At 34.3% G+C, this 20,820-nt stretch overlaps 2 protein-coding genes across 5 annotated transcripts; one reads left to right on the top strand and one right to left on the bottom strand.

Moving 5' to 3' along the window:
* Positions 1–898: 898 nt before the first annotated feature.
* Positions 899–3,797, bottom strand: LOC147492576 (uncharacterized). Of its 4 annotated transcripts, none has more exons than XM_086565603.1 (7): positions 3,662–3,797; positions 2,678–2,825; positions 2,485–2,549; positions 1,889–2,179; positions 1,569–1,652; positions 1,217–1,477; positions 899–1,139 (listed from the first exon to the last, which is right to left on the bottom strand). In XM_086565603.1, exons 1-4 carry the CDS (start codon positions 3,776–3,778, stop codon positions 2,057–2,059), a joined length of 453 nt encoding a protein of 150 aa, XP_086421729.1. In that variant the 5' UTR covers positions 3,779–3,797; the 3' UTR covers positions 899–1,139; positions 1,217–1,477; positions 1,569–1,652; positions 1,889–2,056. The 4 variants fall into 4 exon arrangements, with proteins under 4 accessions (XP_086421729.1, XP_086421730.1, XP_086421732.1 ...); XM_086565604.1 differs by having other exon boundaries at positions 1,889–2,315; XM_086565606.1 differs by having other exon boundaries at positions 2,485–2,553; positions 2,663–2,825.
* A 10,076-nt stretch (positions 3,798–13,873) lies between these two features.
* LOC147492577 (uncharacterized) lies at positions 13,874–19,355 on the top strand. Its single transcript, XM_086565602.1, has 2 exons — positions 13,874–14,035; positions 17,673–19,355. Exons 1-2 carry the CDS (start codon positions 13,874–13,876, stop codon positions 19,332–19,334), a joined length of 1,824 nt encoding a protein of 607 aa, XP_086421728.1. The 3' UTR covers positions 19,335–19,355.
* The last annotated feature ends 1,465 nt before the right edge of the window (positions 19,356–20,820 follow it).

Consider the following 20,820-nt stretch of genomic DNA (forward strand, 5'->3'; position numbering starts at 1 on the left):
TTTCCGATTTCCAGTTAATTACTCTTTGAGCTCAATTATGTATTTGAATACAGTTTCCGATTTCCTTTTAATTATCCAATGTGGTGTGTAATACCAACTTCTACTAATCCATCTGTAGTGTCCTTGCAAACATGACATAAAAAGTAAATTATGCTTGATTTACTATGTGGGATCATCGAAGATTATTTAGTTCCCGATTTTCCATTAATTATTCTTTAAATTATGCATGACTCAATATGTGGAATCTTCAAAGATTATCTACGAACGGGTGTTGTTATATTAATTATTCTAAAAATATTTGTAAATATGCAAAACTATTATATATTAATATTATATTGATCACTCAACAATTTCTTATAATGTGAAAACCTCACTCTCCATTAAAAAAAAGAACTCACCTTTGATAAAACCCTTCAATTTCATTTTGTTGTTTAATGAAAAAAGTTTGATTGAAGTTTTGTGAGATTGCCTAATAAGGTGAAGTTCATATATATTGAAGCTACTTGAATAGCAAGCACTACACCATAACTGGCTATTTGCAACGGCAAAAAACCGTTGCTAATAATTTTCGCAACGCTTTTTAAGCGTTGCAAATATGGCGTGGGTAAAGCGTTGGGAATATTTGCAACGGTTAATAAGCGTTGCAAACAGAAATTTCCAACGGTCAATAAGCGTTAGTAATATGTTAAAAATATTACCAACGGTTCTTAACCGTTGCAAAGTTGTTTGTTAATTTAAAAAAAATAATTTAAAAATCATTTGTAACTGTTATAAACCGTTGCTGATGGGTTGCTAATAAAAAAAAAATTAATTTCTCATATTTTGTAGCCACATTGCTTTATGTGTAAGCTTAATCAAGGCCAAAATTACAACTTTACAAGTCTGCAAAGTAAACTTCCGAATTGGAACAAAACCTTAAAAACAGTAATTAGTTATAATAATAACAATTATGATACTAGTACTGATGGTCAACAAATAATGACCATACTTACATCTGCAATTATAGGGCACAAAATATCTTCTTGGCCATATTGTTTACTAGCAACAACAACTTTCATGCGGAGAACAACTTCATCCTTGTTCCTTACATCCATAATCTCTGAACCTTCCTCTACCAACTCATCTAAAAGTTCAATTGCCTGAAAAATAAATATACAAAAAAGTTTCAATTCATACACTTTATCAAGATGAGTTCTTTCCAAATATAAATACAAACCTTAGCAATAGCTTTACTGTATCCACTAATAATTTCACTCGGGTGCAATCCCGACCTGATAAGCTCCTCAGCATTTTATAAAAGTTCCCCAGAAAATGATATCGTTAGATTAGCTCCATCACCAATTTCCTCATGCTATGCCTTTCCAGCTAACACCAATATCTTTGCTCCAATAGTCTCCTCCTGTGCAGCAGTTGTCACCTCCAACATCCATGTTGTCGGATTGTATCCATCTCGTATCTTTGGGACTCCATTAACACTCTTGAAAAATAAAATCAAGTTGTTCAAGATAAAGATGAAGTCACGAGTGATAAAACCAAGAACTCAACAGGCAAGTTCCATGTGTCCTCACCTCAAAGTACTTAATTAGATGGCAAGAATTGCGCCCCAATGGTCCAACATATATTTCTTCTCCTCCTCGTTTCATTAGGAAGAGCTGCAAGCATGTAGAAAGACTTAATACTTACCCACCTTTAGTTGTACAGATATATATGTCTGTGACTCAACCCTCGTAATGCGGTCGGGATCCGGGAACTCCGTGACAATTGTCTTGGTGTGTCAAATTTGTCAATAATAACTAGTATATGTATGTCAATCTTTTGAGTCCTTGGAACCCCACCCTATATCGTCAAAATGTAATCGACACTGCTGCTGTCATTGACAATCTCATACCTCATCAAACGCCTCAAAATGTCAATGCTAGGGTGGTGAATGGTGCACACCACGCTTCTTCCCTGTGTCCACTGTGTTCCTCACGGTCCTCATCACAATAGCGCAATGCCCGCATCAAGTCCAGAGGTTGGTTCATCCATGAAAATTATGGAGGGATTGGCAACCAGCTCAACTGCAATAGTGAGCGCTTGCACTTTTCGCGGTGAGAGCCCATTCACTCCGTGCAACCCTACTAGTGCTCCCCGAAAGTGATTTCAGTTCAACAAGTTCCATGACTTCCTCAATAAACATCTGCGACATTAGATTTCCGAGTTAGATAATACCATGTATTAGCTATAACCATCTCTCTAGACACTCCCCAACTACCTGCAATAGGCCCACGACCATTTGATCAATTAACGGTAGTAGAAAGTAATGTCTCAACAACCTGCAACAAGGCAATCCAAAGACGTCATTGAAAGCTAAAAAAGAAGAGAACTCTAACCTCTGCTGAAACTTATGTCTCAGAACTCGAAAATGAGACCATATAAAAATTTCATAACTTGAACAAGATGGATAGGTTTCTAAATCAAAGTTATCGAAATCAATAAAGTTACCTTTAGTGCACTTTTCACGGACTCCAATGACTCAAACTCAACAAATCCGAAACAGAATCCCCCTCCTTGCTGAAAGTAACAACCAATAGAGAACCAAAAACCACATTAAAAAAAAATTGCAACCCATGATATGTTTGACAAATGTTAATTAAGGAATGAGGAGAGTATATATTAGTACTTCTGACTTGTATACCATTTGGTCTGATTTTCCCAAAAGTTTTGAACTCTTCCTCGACTTCTGAGACTGAAGCATTTAAGGGCAAACTCTTTACATAGATAGAGTAGGTATAGAATGTTGCGGCTGCAGATCCAATACCCAAATAAACAAATCTTAGAGATACCTGAACACATAATCAAGCACAATTCCTTTTAGTAAGCGCATCAATAAAACTCCAGTAGTATGGTTTGGAAAACTGATTATCATACTTTAGCCAGTTGCGAAGAGTCAACTCCTTTCTAGTTTCAACTACTTATTAGTTCAGCACGAAACAATAGTTAATAAACAAAATAAATAGAATATAATGAGTGAAAGCGAGAGAGTTAAAAAATGTGCACTGCGGAATTATATTCAATATATGTGTTGTGTGCTACCTGGTAAAAGTCTACAACTGTCATGGAAAATTATGGTGAAAGGTGCTACAATTCACCAAGTGGTTTCTCCCAAAGAGAGTGTGTGTGGGTCAGAGAAAGATAGGGGTGGCTAGGGCAAAAGGAAAGTGAGGGAGATGGGGACGGAAGTGGTGAGTGTTTCATTTGGAAACTCCATTAAGTGTAGCCAACAATCTAGCAAGGCATGTGAGAAAGTTCGATACCATCTCATTTCAAGGAAGAAGGAAAGCTTAAAGCTTATCCAAGAACATACAAAAACAAAAATATTTCCACTGCTCAAACACATGCACCAACACTTTCGACATTATAACAAAATTCGTGTGTCTTCCAATGGGATCATTCCAAAACTTGCATGATTAGACTTATTCTAGAACTGCATTTTAAGTTAATGAGAAACCAATATATTTCCAAATATTCAAAGAAAATCTACAACAAAAAACTGGATAGGGGCACAAGTTAATGAGAGAAGCCTAAACAAAATTAACAAAAAACAAAAAAACAAAAAAGACAATAAGATATTTCACTAAACCAAACCAAAAAAAAAAAAAAAAAAAAAAGAGAGACTCACAGTGAATGCATTTTCCACCAAATGAAATACACGCCCTTGCATACCAACAAGCTCATCAAAGGGCACATCTTCAGCACCATCTTCAGCACCATCAACATCATCCAAACCATCAAACATCTGTTCAACTTGTGCCTCAAGACGTCTTTGCTTGCATTTCCACTGGGCAAATGACATTCTCTGCATTTCTTCTAATCATTTCACCCCCCCCAACAATACCTTGACCACCACCAACATTCTCAACGTCATCCATTCTATTTGCCACAACAGTGGGTCTTCTAGCAAAGACGAAAGCACCGTCATCTCTCTCAACATCCCTACCACCACCACCACCAATCTCCCTTAAATGTCTAAAATAATCCCTCAAAGAAGTAGCTCCAAGAAATATAAAAACAATACTAGCAGAAAGTAAGATACATGACTCAAAACAATCTATGTGCCTCACTAAAACTCCCCCGACAAATGACAACCTCCAAATCCAAAATGTAATAAAAAAAAAGATTATAAGTAGCTAAATTGAAAGTACAAACACAAGTCGTAAAATAAACTGCAAAATCTAGCTCCCTTTAAATCTAGCTCTCACAAATTTCAAAGGAGTAAAGATATTTTCCGCTTCTCTGTGAGCTCTTTCCAAAAGGCTTCTTTGTACAAAAAAGAGCATTCTTTCTATTATGAGTGGCCTGAAAACGCAAGTGAAAGTATGTGAACAAATAACTAAACTTTGCACCTATTGCTAGTCAAACTTTAAGTTATTACACAAAAGAACATACTACAAAATACTCACAAAAATATCTAATTCCTTCAGATATGGTGTTAAACTTCTACATAGGCAAAGAACAGCAAGAATTTGTTTGGAGTCTTCGGAGTTGACACACAATGTGACGGATTTGAGGTGACTATAAGTTCCTTGTAATCCCTCTCTTGTAGTATTAATTGGGGAAAGCTGGAAACCAACAGAGAAAACAAAAGTCACTAAAGTCGGGAACTAAATTGTATGAAGACAAACATATAGGATTATAGGAATGCCAAAGAAACTTACCTCCGTGAACTGATAGTCAATAAAAATTGCTGAATTTCATCTAGCTGCCCACAAACTCTTGGAAAGGTAGCATATTTTGTGTTTGTTAGATTGTTGGCTACACTTAATAATGGGGTAATGAGATGATGATATAAACCGATCCGATCAAGATGATGATTTTGAGGAAAAAGAATTTCAATTTTAGGGATTTTGAAATGCGTCGAAGAAGGTATTGAGCCTTGAGCTTCTTGAATTGAATAGAGAGGGAAAGCGACGAAAGAGTGTAGCGGTTGTGAGAGAGAGAGAGAGGGGAGGAGGCCGGAGAGTGTAGAGGCTGAGAGAGAGAGAGACAGGAGGAGAAAAATAAAATTATGTTTTAAGTTTTTAATTTGTAACACTTCACAAACGCTTTTTAAGTGTTAACAATTAATTCCTGAAATTCACTTAAATAAACCAACGCTTTACAATATTGCCAACGCTTAAGTAGCGTTGGTAACTTGCTAACGGTAAATAACCGTTGCAAAGCAAAAAATGTGCGTGTTGCAAATATCCTATTATGGTGTAGTGAAGGAGTTCCCAATCATACGAAAATAGATAAGATAAACACTATTTTAAATGCAAAACTATACTTATCGAGACATTCCCACAATATATAACCCAACTATATTTTAAGGTTAGTTCAATGCATTTGCATTCAGTTTCTGATTTTCCGTTATTTATATTTTGAGGTTAATTCAATGCAGTTATATCCAATTTCCAATTCCCGTTATTTATTTTTTGAGATCAATTCAATGCAGTTTCATCCAGTTTCTGATTTCTCGTTAATTATTCTTTTTGGTTAGTTCAATACATTTGCATCCAATTTCTAATTTCCTATTAATTGTTCTTTTTGGTCATTTCAATGCATTTGCATCTAGTTTCTGATTTCCCGTTAATTATTCTATGAGATTAGTTTAATGCATTTGCATCCACTTTCCGACTTTTCGTTTATTATTTGATAAAGTTACATTTGCATCTAGTTTCCGATTTTCCGTTAATTATTGTTTGAGGTTAGTTCAATGAATTTGCATCCAGTTTCCGATTTCCCATTAATTATTTCTTGAGGTTAGTTCAATGCATTTGCATCTAGTTTATTTTTTGAGATTAGTTCAATGCAGTTGCATTCGGTTTCCGATTTCCCATTAATTATTTTTTAAGATTAGTTCCACGCATTTGCATCATATTTCCAATTTATAATTAATTTTTCTTTGAGGTTAGTTCAATGCAGTTGCATCTAGTTTCCGATTTCCCATTAATTTAATCTTTGAGGGTTAGCTCAATGCATTTGCATCCAGTTTCCGATTTTCCGAAAATTATTTTTTTATGTTAGTTTGATATATTTGCATCCAAGTTTTGATTTTTCGTTAATTATTCTTTGAGGTTAGTTTAATATAGTTGTATCCATATTCCAATTTTCTATTAAATACTTTTTAAGATTAGTTTAATGCTTGCATTTGCATCCAGTTTTCAATTTCCCGTTAAATATTATTTGAGGTTAGTTCGATGCATTTGTATCCAGTTTTCGGTTCACCATTAATTATTTTTTGACGTTAATTCGATGCATTTGCATCCAGTTTTTGGTTCACCATTAATTATTTTTTGACGTTAGTTTCATTTAGTATTATGCATTTTTTAAAATATTTGTCATTATTGTTTTGCCATTTTTTTTTATTATTTTATTTTCTATTATATATTTTGTGATGTTATTTTTTGTATAATTATTTTTAACTATATTTTGAGGCCGTGTTAAGAATATATTCGAAATAAGTCGGTGTTTTATCATAGACACTAAAATTGTATGATTTGTAATAAGGAATTAGTTTCTACAAACCACATATTTTTTTAGCAATTTTTTTTATTTGATCAAATATATAAGAATTGGAACACTAAAGTAGAAAATTACCTTTTACAAATCACCTATTTTTTAACAATTTTTTTTATTTGATCAAAAGAGATTCTATGTACGTGGGATTGTAGGCTATTAGAAAAGACTATCGATATCTTTCATATTAGAGTATCACATAGGAGAGAAAAAAAAACTAACTCTCATATTAGAGTGCCACATAGGAGAGAAAAAATCCTCCATTAGAGGTCTCTACTTTAGTATATAGATAGTAGATGTGGATTTTTAATATAGAACTAGCTTTCGAACCTGTCTTACGAACAGCTGTCGTTATATTAAATTATTCTAAATAATATTAGCAACTATGCACAGCTATGAGATATGGAAATTATATTAATCACTCATTCAATTTTCTTGCGCCACTCTCTATAAAAAGAAAGTACCAAACCTTGATAAAACTCATCGATATATTTTTGTTATTAGGTTATTTAATAATAGAAGTTTTATTGAAATTTTGTGAGAATGCCCAATGTGACGAAGATGATATTAAAGCTACTTGAATAGCAAGACATTCCCAATCATAATAAAAAAATTGTAATAAACACTACTTAAAATGCAAAACTATACTTATCGAGACATTATATTCTCCTTACATATAATACAACTATGTTTCAGGGTTAGTTCAATACATTTGCATCAAGTTTTCGATTTTACGTTAATTATTCTTTGATGCTAGTTCAATATAGTTGCATCTAGTTTCTGATTTCCCATTAATTATTCTTTGAGGTTAATTCAATGTAATTGTATCAAGTTTTTTATTTCCCATTAATTATTAATTAAGGTTAATTCAGTGCAGTTGCATCTAGTTTTCATTGTTTCATTAATCAATCTTTGAGGTTAATTCAATGTAGTTGTATCAAGTTTCTGATTTCCCGTTAATTATTCATTAAGGTTAATTCAGTGCAATTGCATCTAGTTTTCAATGTTTTGTTAATTACTCTTTGAGATTAGTTCATTGCATTTGCATCCATGTTTCAATTTCCCATTAATTACTCTTTGAGGTTAGTTCAATACATCTCAAACCGGTTTATTTCCCATTAATTATTTCTCGAGGTTAGTTCGCATCTAGCTTCTAATTTCTGGCTATTTATGCTTTGAGGGTAGTTCGATGTAGTTACATCCGGTTTCCGATTTCCAATTAACTATTCTTTGAGGTTATTTCAATACATTTGCATCCAGTTCCCGATTTTTCGTTAAATATTCATCAAGGATATTGTATCCAATTTATGATTTCTCGGCTTATTAGTTAATCTATGATTTTAGTTTAATGCAGTTGCATCCAGTTTCCGATTTTCCGTTAATTATTCTTTGAGGTTAGTTCAATGCAGTTGCATCCAATTTTCGATTTCCCGTTAATTATTCTTTGAGGTTAGTTCAATGCATTTGCAGCAAGTTTTCGATCTCCCGTTAATTAGTTTTTTGAGGTTTATTTGTTCAATGCAGTTGTATCAAATTTATGATTTCCCGTTAATTATTCATTGAGGTTAGTTCAGTGTAGTTGCATCCATTTTTCGATTCGTTAATTAGTCTTTAGATTAGTTTATTACATTTGCATCTAGTTTCCAATTTCTTATTAATAACTCTTTGAGGTTAGTTCAATACATCTGCATCTAGTTTATAATTTCTTATTATTTATGTTTTAAGGTTAGTTCGATGTAATTTCATCCCGATTTCTGATTTTCCGTTAACTATTCTGTGATATTATTTCAATGCATTTGTATCTAGTTTTTTATTTCCCGCCAATTATTCTATGAGGTTAGTTTAATGCAGTTGCATTCGGTTTTTTATTTCCTGTTAATTATTTTTTGAGGTTAATTCAATGAATTTGCATCCAGTTTCCGATTCCGTGTTAATTATTACTTGAGATTTGTTTGATGCATTTTTACATACTGTTTCTGATTTCCCGTTAAATATTTTTCAAGAATTTGCATCCTATTTATAATTTCTTGTTAGTTATTCTCTGACGTTAGTTTAATGCAGTTGCAGTCAGTTTTCGATTTCTAATTAATTACTTTTTAAGTTTAGTTTATTGTATTTGCATAAAGTTTCCGATTTTCCGTTAATTACTCTTTGAGCTCAGTTCAATGTATTTGAATCCAATTTTCAATTTCCTTTTAACTATCCAATGTGGTGTATAATATCAACTTTCTACTGATCCATCTGTAGTGTCTTTGCAAACATGACATAAAAATAAATTATGCTTGATTTACTACTGCTTCTACTGATTTACATCTCAGAGTGTCTTTGCAAACATCATCAAAGATTATTCAGTTCTCGATTTCCCGTTAATTATTTTTTAAATTACACCTGACTCACTATGTGGGATCTTCAAAGATTATCTACAAACGGGTCCTGTCACATTAATTATTCTGAAAAATATATGCAACTATATATAGAACTATTATAACAAATATTGTATTGATCACTCATCCAAATTTCTTATAACATGAAACCCCCTAATGCATTCTCTAGTAAAAAAATAACTCGCCATTGATAAAACCTTTCAACTTTATTTTGTTATTTAATAATAGAAGTTTGATTGAAGATTTATAAGATTGTCTAATAAGACGAAGTTCATATTGAAGCTACTCGAATAGCAAGGTACTCCCAATCATAAGAAAAAGATAAGATAAACACCGCTTTAAATGCAAAACTATATATACTTATCGAGACATTCCCACAACATATAACACAACTATATTTTGAGGTTAGTTCAATGTATTTGCATCCAATTTCTAATTTTATGTTATTTATTTTTGAGATTAGCTAGTTCAATGCGGTTGCATCCAGGATTTCGATTTCTTGTTAATTATTCTTTGCAGTTAGTTCAATGCATTTACATCCAATTTCCAATTTCACCCTTAATTGTTCTTTGAGGTCGGGTTCAATGCATTTGCATCCAGCCTCCGATTTCCGTTAATCATTCTTTGAGATTAGTTTAATACATTTGCATCCAGTTTCCGATTTCTTGTTTATTATTTGATGAGGTTGCATTTGCATCTACTTTCTGATTTCCCTTTAATTATTGTTTGAGGTTAGTTCAATGAATTTGCATCATATCCAGTTTCTGATTTGTCGTTAATTATTTCTTGAGGTTAGTTCAATGCATTTGCATCCAGTTTATTTTTTAAAATTAGTTCAGTGTAGTTGCATCCGGTTTCCGATTTCCCGTTAATTATTTTTTAAGATTAGTTTCATGCATTTGCATCCTGTTTCCAATTTATAGTTAATTTTTTTTACGTTAGTTCAATACAGTTGTATCCATTTTCTGATTTCCCATTAATTTAATCTCTGAGGGTTAGTTCAATGTATTTGCATCCAGTTTTTGATTTCCTGACAATTATTTTTTGATGTTAGTTCGATGTATTTACATCTAAGTTTTGATTTCCCGTTAATTATTCTTTGAGGTTAGTTTAATGCAGTTGTATCTATATTCTGATTGTCCATTAATTACTTTTTAAGATTAGTTTAATACTTGCATGTGCATTCAATTTCTGATTTCCCGTTAAATATTATTTGAGGTTAGTTCAATGCATTTATATCTAGTTTTATATTTCTCGTTAATTGTTCTTTGAAGTTAGTTTCATACAGTATTATATATATTTTAAAATATTTGTCATTATTGGTTTGACGTTATTTTCTTTTTTCATTTTCTATTATATATTTTGTGATGTTATTTTTTGTATAATTTAGTTTTCCACATGTAATTTGTTTTAGTTTGGTTTGGTATATAATTTATTTAATCCCAACATCCACTTTAACTAAATCAATAGTTATATAATTTATTTAAGTCAACGTCCACTTTAATTGAATCTCGTTATTACGCTAAAATTGGAAATTATAAAATTCATAAATTTAATTAGAATATGTCATAATTATTGTTGCTGGAATTGTAGTTTTTGAAATTCTTAACTATGACTAAATGTCTAAATCCCATCGTGGATAATACATCAAATTGATCCAACTTTATTTGTTAGGCCCATATATATAGTGCATATAATACAATTTTATTTGTTTTGGGTGTACACCCGTACGGTTACTTATTTTATGATTAGTTTAATTTTTTTTTTCCTTTCATCTCATTCACATGTGTGGTTAACAAATGCATAAAGTAAATGTTCAAGCAACTCCATTTATTTTTTCTTTTGTCCTTTCATAGTTTCATTGTTATTTTCTAGAAAGAAATTTTATTATGTTAAACTTCACATGAGATTAGTGTGAAAACTATTCGTTGTGACTTAAGAGTTTTAAGAAAATTGTTTTTGGCTAAAACTATTGTTTTTAGCAATTTAGTTTTTTGTCTCTTTTTTTTCCCGTAATTAGCTATATTGTTTAAGAAAAATTGGAGACTATGTGAAACTCTAGATAGGATTGGTTCTTTATTCATATCCTACTTGTTCGTAATTAGTAATAGAGTTTAGGAAAAAAAAAAATGGAGTCTATGTGAGTGCTTCAAAAAATAGATTGGTGAGAGTATAACTATAATATATATCTAAAGATTTGGATTTTTTTTTTTTTTTTATCGTAATTAGTATTAGAGTTTACAACAAATTGGAGACTATGTGAAGCCTTGAAAAATAGAACCAAGAGGGTATAACTATAATATATATCTAAAGATTAATTAGTTTGTACTGGGTTAGTACTTTCCATGGGCCTCCAAGTAGAGAAGTTTAGGGTTTCAATGCTTAACAATTGTGTTCCACTATAACTGTCTTGTTTCTATATCTTGAGTTACCAAAAATCTATATAAAGGTTTGCCTCCTCACTTTCACTTTCTCAAAATTTCTTTATCTTGTCTTTCAGTATTTTTTAGTTGCAACACGTTATCAACACGAAGTTTTAGGAATTATATACCCAGACATCAAGGATTTCAAGGTACATATCATAATTTATTTATTTTTTAATTCTTTTCTTTAAGCAGTTTTCGTTTACGATTCAATTAAAGTCAATTCCAATTAAATTCAATTCGCAGTGCTTCACAATTAATCTACAATTAATTGAACATACCAAATTTTTGGGCCAATTAATAAAAAAATTTGTATAAAGAAAACAACCCCAACGGCTATTGATTTTCTTTTCTAGATCTGAAGACGCTTGATGCAGTACCAATCATAATTATAAAACCAAACATAGACCCCTTCTCTCTTTTTTGGGTAATTAAAGTTCTTTTTTACTTAAACCTGTTCGTAAATAGCCCTTTATCTTCGCTGCGAGAAACAACTAATCCTGGCATTCCTGGTCATTAATAAATCTACGGGTATGGAAAGTGGCAGAGTGAGGCAGCTAGCTATGATGAGAATCCAGCTTCGCTAGGAATCTTAATATTCTGAAAATAGATTAGGAATATTAAGAGTCCACAAAAATATAGAAAGACAGAGAGAGAGAGTCTTAGTTTAGAAAGGAATCCTTATTGTAGTGTCTACCAAAGAAACGGAATTCAAGGAACCGACTTCTCTATATAAACAAACTAGCCCTTCCCTATATAAACAAAAGGTTCACCTTTAAACTTTTGAGACACTCCATGGTTTAGCAAAGATGATAGAGAATTTGGCCCCCGGTCTGTTGAAGTTCTAACTCCCTTGAACCTTGGCGCATGAACGTTGAATACTTTTGAAGGTTGAGGGAAGCATCACAAAGCATACACCAATTGATAAATCAGGCAAGTCAGTCAGAGTTGAATTATTTATTGGACGCTTTTAGGGTGTTAGATTAACAGCCCACCCCCTTTTTTTATTGTTTAGTTCTTATAATAGGCATAAGAAGTTGAAGACTGATTCAACTTTTCATCTTGTGTTGTGTCTTTTTAACTTACTGTACTTTTAACCATATACATATTTTATCCAAACCGTAGCGAGTTCTCTTTCGTTAGGGACGAAAACATTGTCATGTTTCGTGTCTCATTGTCTGACTGCTTTTTTTTCCTCCTCTTCCTCTCGCCTACCCAATTTCTTTTGCTCTCTCCATGAGGACTTACTTCGCTTGATTAACAGGAAAAAAAAGTCTAATTTCTCGTGCCCCTTTTTCTTCCTATTTTCTCTCCTCATTCATATCTAATTTCTTCTCGCCCTTCTTCGCCCTCTTAATCATCTCTTTTCTCTTGTTTTCAATTTCTTATCTATTATCTCCATTGGTGGCCATAGCGGTTTGACATCATCTCACGATATACTAATTTATTAATTGTATACGAAAATATATATATACAAAAGTGGAAGGGGACAAGTATGCCACAAGTTGTATATGTAGCCTTTTCTAAAAACATATTCATTAGACTCGATGTCATCATATTGTTGTCCATTACTTTATACACCTTCTTTAGGAGTTACTTTATACACCTTCTTTAGGAGTTCAATTGCTTCGGGTGCTAAAATAATCAAAAGTAAATGTGTGAAGTTGTTTTGTTTAGCTTCACATGTGCCCTCATATTTCTCAAGTCGCTACAATGGTTTTTTGTTCTACCTCAAAGACCCAATTCCAAAACTAACCATTTGAGAAACTCTAGTAATGCCTTCACAAACATGTTTTCCTTCATATCAATTATAGATCAAGATATCCGTTGGTCGGAGATCTACTTTCCCTAGTGTCAATAAACCAAAGAACTAACATAATAAATTTGTGGGCATGCAACTAATTGCTGTCCATAAGACCTCAGCTACTGATTGGTAGATGATTGGTGGAATAGCTGTCCGAAAAAACTTTTTTATTGCCCAAAAAAACTGTTAAATTGTCCGAAAATAGATTTAACCAATAGAATTGTGTTGTCCACAAATTCGGACTCAAGAACTAAATCCTATCTTTTTAGCTAAAACCCAACCCCCATTTTGTAGTTAGGTCATAAAAAACGGGTCAAATTTTTGCATAGACAATTTAGGGCATGTTTGATTCACTATGATTTTCCTGGGAAAATACTATTTTCTTGTGTTTGATTTATTAAAAGTAGCATGAGATTATTCTCAAGAAAATGTATATTTTCTCACCATCTTTAGAAAACATTTTTCTTGCGATAAAACCAAACAAGGTAATGGATCTAATATTTTTCCACGACAAACTTTGTTGGTTGATGTCCAACGCCATGAAGAAAAAAATTCAAATTCTCTCATGTGCGACCAAACGCAATTACAATATATTTCTTGGGTGAATCTTTATATCCTAATTAAATTTTTGTTTTACTCCGCCTATATCATTGTTTCTCAAGAACTTTTATATTGTGTATTTATTGACAGATATTCAAAATTCTCAACATTATAGGAAAGCGGATATGAATTTATCAAGCCAAAAGCCCGATGAATTTTCTGAGATGTTGTACCTCTTGAAATATGCTGCCATTGATCCTTGCAACTTGGAACTATCTACGAAAAAATGGGGTCGTCTTCTCAAAACAAAGAAGGTGTTAATTCTTAACTACACCGACATCCCATGGGTAAGCAATTCTTTTCCATTATTGTCGAAAGTATTATATTACAAGATTTTGAAACATATTATCTATACTATCACTACTTTTACTAGGCTAAATCCCACCAAATCCAAATAAAACTTTGCATTATAATAGTAAGTCCAATAGGAGTGCTATATGCTAAAGGTCATAGAACACCCTAAACACCAAAAGACCATTCCAATAGGGTTGCTAGAAGAAGGGGTGGAATTTGAGCTTCACTATGCTCAAGCTCGGCTCGTCTATTATATCAATGAGCTAAAGCTCGGCTAATTTATTATATGAACGAGCCAAACCGAGTCGAGCCTGAGTAGCTTAGCTATTTTACACTGCGAAGATGCTATTGAGCTAATCAAACCGAGCTTCATCAAGCTTGTTTGTTACACGATCTATAATATAGGTTCAAACTTGGCTCATTTAACTAATTGAACGAGCTCGAGCCGAGCCTGACCCGCTCGGCTCAAATTCCACCCTTAGCTAGAAGGCACCTAAATTTGGCTGGTGTGGTAAACCTATTTAAATATGTGGTTTTGTCTAGCAGCTGCTAAAATAAGTTTCGAGAGACAGACAACACAATTTCTGTCGTCTATCACAATTTAGTACTTTGAAAACTAGAACCCCCATTGGAACTGTTTTTATGTTTTTGCCAAATCTTATGTGCCCCTTAGAATGGTTTTGTTGTTTTTGGCATGTCAAATTTGGCTTGCATGCTAAAAGTGCCAAATATTTGATGTGGCACCCTTTTAACATATCCCCATACCCTTTGGACTTGCCTCTAAAGTTGCAATGCAAAAAAGACTTTGTATCACAAAGCTTCAAATGCAATATAGACTATGCATTATAGCAAGTCCAATGGGATGCTAAAAGCCATATAACACCCCAAAAACCAAAATGTCATTCCAATGGGGCTGCTCAAGGCTCATAAATTTGGCTGGTATGATAAACCTAGCTAAATTTGTAACCTTGTCTAGTAGCTGCTATAATAAGTTTCGGGAGACGGACGATACAGTTTCTGTCGTATGTGTGTTAAATTTTGACAAAACGGCATAAATTGTGTCGTCCGTAAAAAAAAATTCAACTTAAGTTACAAACTAATGGACGGACGGCAAACTGTGTCATTCATATCCATTTAGCACTTCAAAACACAAACACAAAAGAACAATATGAATGAAATTCAAGTTTTGGTTTGCCGTATTTGGTCAGGCAAGGTAAAATCCCTAAAAAATCCTACGTGGCAGGTCCTTTTAGATTGAACTTGCTCTTATGGGTTTTCGGTCAGCTTTCATAAAAATCTAGACCTTTAAGTCCATGACACCACATGTCCACCCTAAAGTGGATTGTGCATGTTAAAAAGAAACTAAAAAGTGAATCTGGAAATGTAAACTATGAGTCTCTAAGAGCATTCCCAATACAAGCAACAACTTGTTACCTCCATATAGCACCACATAGGACTATTTCCCCTCATAGTTATTTTCTTGGTGAGAAACTACTAGGGGTTGTCCAATGCAAAGGTGACTTTAAAATTCAGACGGAATGTTTTATTCCGTCTTAATGTAAAAAATAAAAAAATATCGAAAAAAAACACCGGACGGAATGAAATATTCTGTCCAAAAAAAAAATCACATGACGGAATGAAACATCTATAAAAAAAAAAACTAAAAAAAAATAAAAAAAACACGCGAGACAGAATAAAAAGTTCCGTCCAAATATCACAAATTGGTAACTATCTCAGTAGCAAGTGTTACCCTCATTGTCACTCTTGCATTAGGCCATTGTTTTTGGCTCATAAGGATGACAAGTTGCTATTTTGACTCAAAACTGTTTGCATTGGGAATGTTGTAAGTGTGAGTTCAGGTCACTGGCTATTCACTCCTACTTTCTAGATGGCCTACAGGCATATAGTGCTTCCAAGTCCAAAAACATCGTTATTTATTTTTTTTTCCAAACTTCCATCCATTTGAGTGTCTTCTTCACCAAAGAAAAAAGGTTTAACCTTTCTATAAGTATTCAAAGCACCTTAGCGCTCTGTTTGTCTCTAAATGAGAAGTAACAAGTGAGAAGCTAGAAGTAAGGTGTTTCCTTCCTCTGATTTTTATTGAATCTCTCAGTTTCTGTCGTGTTTAATCACTTCAACTTCTTTTATCAACGTCTTTGTTTCCTTCAAAGGGTTTCAGTTTGCGTCTTTGATTTTTCTGGTGTTATGACTTGAATTCTAAGAAAAAGAATTGGTGTTACTTATCTAGTTTGAGCCAAGGCCCAAAAGTTCGATATCGGTTAATATATCGGTGTACCCAAAAACCGAGATATATCGGATATATCGGCTTTTTTGGTGACTAGTCCAAACTATTTAAAATATCGAAAATATCAGATATATCGGACATATAATATCAAAAATATATTGGAAATATGGGATTTATATTTAAAAATAGTCAAAAAGTCAACCGATATATATATCGATTATATCGAAAATATCGATTATATCGGCGATATAAAGTTTCATATCGGAAATTCCGATATATCTCGGAAAAAGGGGTTCAATATTCGTTAGATATATGTCGAAAATATCGATATCGGTGTACCAATTTACCGAAATATATCGGCGAGATATCGGATATCTCGGCGATATTTTGGGCCATGGTTTGAGCTAGAGGCAAGTGTTGCTAAATGGCTACATCATTTGGTCGGTAGCTCTGCGGAGCGAATGCATAGTCTACTTTTTTTTTTTTTTTTGATAAGTGAATTTTATTCATTGGTTGCAAAAAGGGTACACGTGTAGAAGTGTGGGAGAGAATCTCACTTACACGGAGTAACCAGTGCACAAGCGGACTAGACACCACCCAAGTCCTCTAGCATATCCATAAAACTCTTTTAAAGGAGAGTTTACACCCCTATGACAGCCTAAAGGCCCCAAAATCAACCCTATCTTCTAGCAACAATACCATTGCAAGAGATGCACCTATTTAGCCAACATAATCATCTTCATGTTCCCTGTCCAGAATAGGCTGATCATTGTCGAAATCACACCCCTTTGTTTGTTTGTTTGTCCTCACAATCCCTAGTGTTATTCCCATGTATTTCCCCAAAAAGCTTTTCAAGGCCCATTCTTCCCAAACTAGATGATATCCCCAAGTTACTTGCTAATGGCATGAACATGTATTGAGCCCATCGCGAGAGGTCGTCAGTGTTTTGCATAGTCTACTTCCCACTTAAAATTCAAAAACTCAACGCAAGTCTATTATGCATTTCAGTTTTTTTTTCTTTTTTATGTCCACTTTACATTCCAAATTTGGAATCACAATTTGCTTTGATGTGGAACTACATCAAGGGCTTTGCATTGGAAGTGTAACGCCGTAATCTATTAGCAATGGCGGTTCCAGTCCAAGGACGCTGCCACATGGCAGATTGGACTTGAGGCGGCATAGTTTTATCATTGATTTACTGGGAGGGTATTGCGATTTAAAATGACAGGAAAAATAAAAATAAAAATATTGAGAGTACAGGTCCAAAATAATCCACTGTCACTAGTCCCAATAAAATTTTCCCATACACATTTGTCTCTTTTCACAATTAATCCTTCTTTCAAAAACATTCTCTCATTACTTACAACTTTTGTTTCTCTGTACAGAAAAAGAGAAAATTTCATCATTTGCTACAAGAAACATCCACTGTTACTTGTTGCTTGCCCCGGAAGAAACCAAATAAACAAAACCTTAAAAGATTAGAAGCTATCAAGACTTCTGTTGATCCTTCAACTTTGCAAGAAGCCAGTCTAACTGGCACAACGCAAAGCTCCAAGACGATCCCCAACAATCCATGCAATTCAGTCGTGTCATTGAAATCTACTCAAGACTCCTCACAAGGTGATGTAATAGACTCGAGTGCTACAACTGGCGAAGACATTGTACTCATTAGTGACTCTGACAGTGAGGACATTGTGCTCATTAGTGACTCTGACAGTGACTCAACTAATGAGTTTAACAAATTGAGTTGCGACAGACCAGTCTCTGGAGCATATGATCTTCCGACAAAGAAAATATACATCAGTCCTACATTTCAAGCTATTCCAACGGGTGAAGGTAGCACATTTAACACGAATATCTCGGAGAAACTAATTCCCAACTCAATTAATCCCGCAAATGTTTCAACTAGCAAGGATGCTGTGCTCATTAGTAACTCTTATGGTGACTCAACTAATCGGTCTGACAAATGGAGTTGTGATAAACTAGTCTCACAGAGATTGGATGGATCCGTCAGACTGTTGGAATTGGGCTATGATACAAGCATCAGTCCTACATTTCAAGCTAATCAAGCAGGTAAAGATGGCTCATCTAACGAGAGTATTTCACAAATACTAATTTCAGATTCAAAAGATAGCACAGATATTTCAACTGGCAAGGATGCCATGCCCCTTAGTGAAAGTGACACAACTAACAGGTCTAAGAAACGGAGTCGAGATAAACTAGTCTCACAGAGCTCAAATGAATCTGTCAGAATGTTGGAGTTGGGATATGATTTTCCCACAAAGCAGAGAAGTAGCAGTCCTAAATTGGGTGAAACTAGAACATCTAGCACTAACATTTCACAAATACTAATTTCAGACTCAAGTAATAGCAGAAATATTTCAAGCCTCAAGAAGGCAGCTCGAAGGTCAGTCAGATTAATGAACTTCATTGGTGACCATCTTGAAAGACAGCCAATCCCTGTCGGTGATCACTTTCAGGCCAATATTCCAGAGTGTATTGGCCCACCTGGTGAAGACTACATTTTGAGTAGCTCAAAATGGTTAGGTGAGAAGATTTGGCCTATTGAAGGTGGAAAAATAGTTATTGATACTAAATTCATAGGTAAAGGAAGATCAGATTCAATATGCTACTGTGAGTTTCCCGATTCCTTAGAATGCATTAAGTCTCACATTTTTGAGGAAAGACTTCGAATACGGTCAGAAATTGGAGATGCATTTTATAGTTGGGGCTTCGACAAAATGGGTGAAGCAGTTTCCGAGTCCTGGACACTCAAAGAGCAAAATGATTTTGAGAAACTTTTTCAGACAAATAGCTTGTCTATCAAGAAGAATTTCTGGAGCCGGGCACTCAAATGCTTACCATCGAAATCTAGAGAAAACATAATTAGCTACTATTTTAATGTATTTTCCATTAGATATACGAGTTACCAAGATCAAGCCCGATTACCTTCTCCGATGACTGACGGTGAGATTGGCGAGGTTGATGATAGTGTACCCAGATCGAAAGCATCTATATCCAAACGCCGAGTTGGCTTCATTGAATAGTGAATTAATTCAATGTAAGATGATTATAGCATAATTAGCTCTAGTTTAGTAGTTGTTTTATTTTAGTGATTACTTTGTTTAGGGTCCAAAGAAAATTAGAGTGGGGGGTTATGTCTAATTCCCAATTATAAAAGGGGGTATGCCTAAAAAACCCAAAATTTTATCCTTGTTTCCAAAAAAATTGGATCTTTGTTAGTCAAAATATAAGATGGCACGTACGCAAATTATTCAGTGGTTTAAGAATATGTTTAGAGAAAAGACTTGCGGTTTTCATGGTTTTACCCATTTACCCCCTAATTTTCTTTTCTTTTCTTTTTTTTTTAAATAACTAGGGGGTTTTGGACTTCCCAACCTTTATATATGGGACTAAGAAACTTCGCAGATACATCTTCCCTACCTTATCTGCCAAGATCAAATCATTAAGTTTGTGATCCAGCGGTGGTATAAAGTACACACACTCGTTACAAAAGTTCCTACTTAGCTTAGATAGATAATCTGCGACTTGGTTACCCTCGTGAAAAACATGCTTAAAAGTGACCATCTCGAACTTCAAAATCTCAGCTTGTATATGAGCAGCTATGTTCCGGCAGTGCCATGGCACCTCTTCCTCCTTCGCCAAAATCCGCATCGCCCTCAGAGAATCCGACTGCACTTGAATTCTACTAATCCTCATATTTGCCGCACCTTCTAACCCTTTCTGAACTCCCAATAACTCCCCGGTACGCAACCCGACATTCTCGTTGAGTCGCCATTATAATGCCATTAGAGCATCTCCATTCCAATCCCTTACCGCTCCACCATAGTCGGCCCTTTCCTTTTGTACCGATCCATCCGAAGTTCAAGACTACTAACCCATCGGTGGTTTACTCCATTTTACCCATACCTCATCTCTTTGCTTTAGAGTAACTCCTATTCCCGGTTTAAGCTAGCGGTAAGACTTTGCGACCTTCTCCTCCTTTTACCTGCTCCAAGTGTTTTACCCATATAGATCTTCATGTCTTTGCAAGACTTTTCGCTCACAACATCTGGCGACCGAAATGCCTTTTTCTTGACCTCCGGTTTAGCTCATTCCAAATGGTTTGAATCACCGCAGTAAAGGCTCTTATCACTTTAGAAGCTAATGTGTTCGCTCGCAAAGTCTCATCAAGTAATACCATTCAATATCGATGCTCGCACCATCTCTCGCGTAGTCCCATGGCTATCTTGAAATTATGCGGCACCAGGTTTAAACGGACAATCAAAGAAGAGGTGTCTTCAACTCTCTTCGTGACACCCACACAAGCAAAGACTTTGATTGCTTATCACCCTATTGGCCATTAACCTATTCTCGAGTTGGGAGAGTACCCAAAACAAACCGCCAAGTGGTAAAGGAGTGCTTCGCATCTTGAATATTTCCCCACACAATCTTAAACCATTTTACCTTACTTCTCACTTTTTTCAAGATGAGTAGGCCGAGGAAGTAGAGAAATTTCAGACTACTTGGGGT

The sequence above is a fragment of the Coptis chinensis genome, chromosome 6, assembly GCF_015680905.1.
Source record: "Coptis chinensis isolate HL-2020 chromosome 6, ASM1568090v1, whole genome shotgun sequence".
NCBI classification, from domain to species: domain Eukaryota; kingdom Viridiplantae; phylum Streptophyta; class Magnoliopsida; order Ranunculales; family Ranunculaceae; genus Coptis; species Coptis chinensis.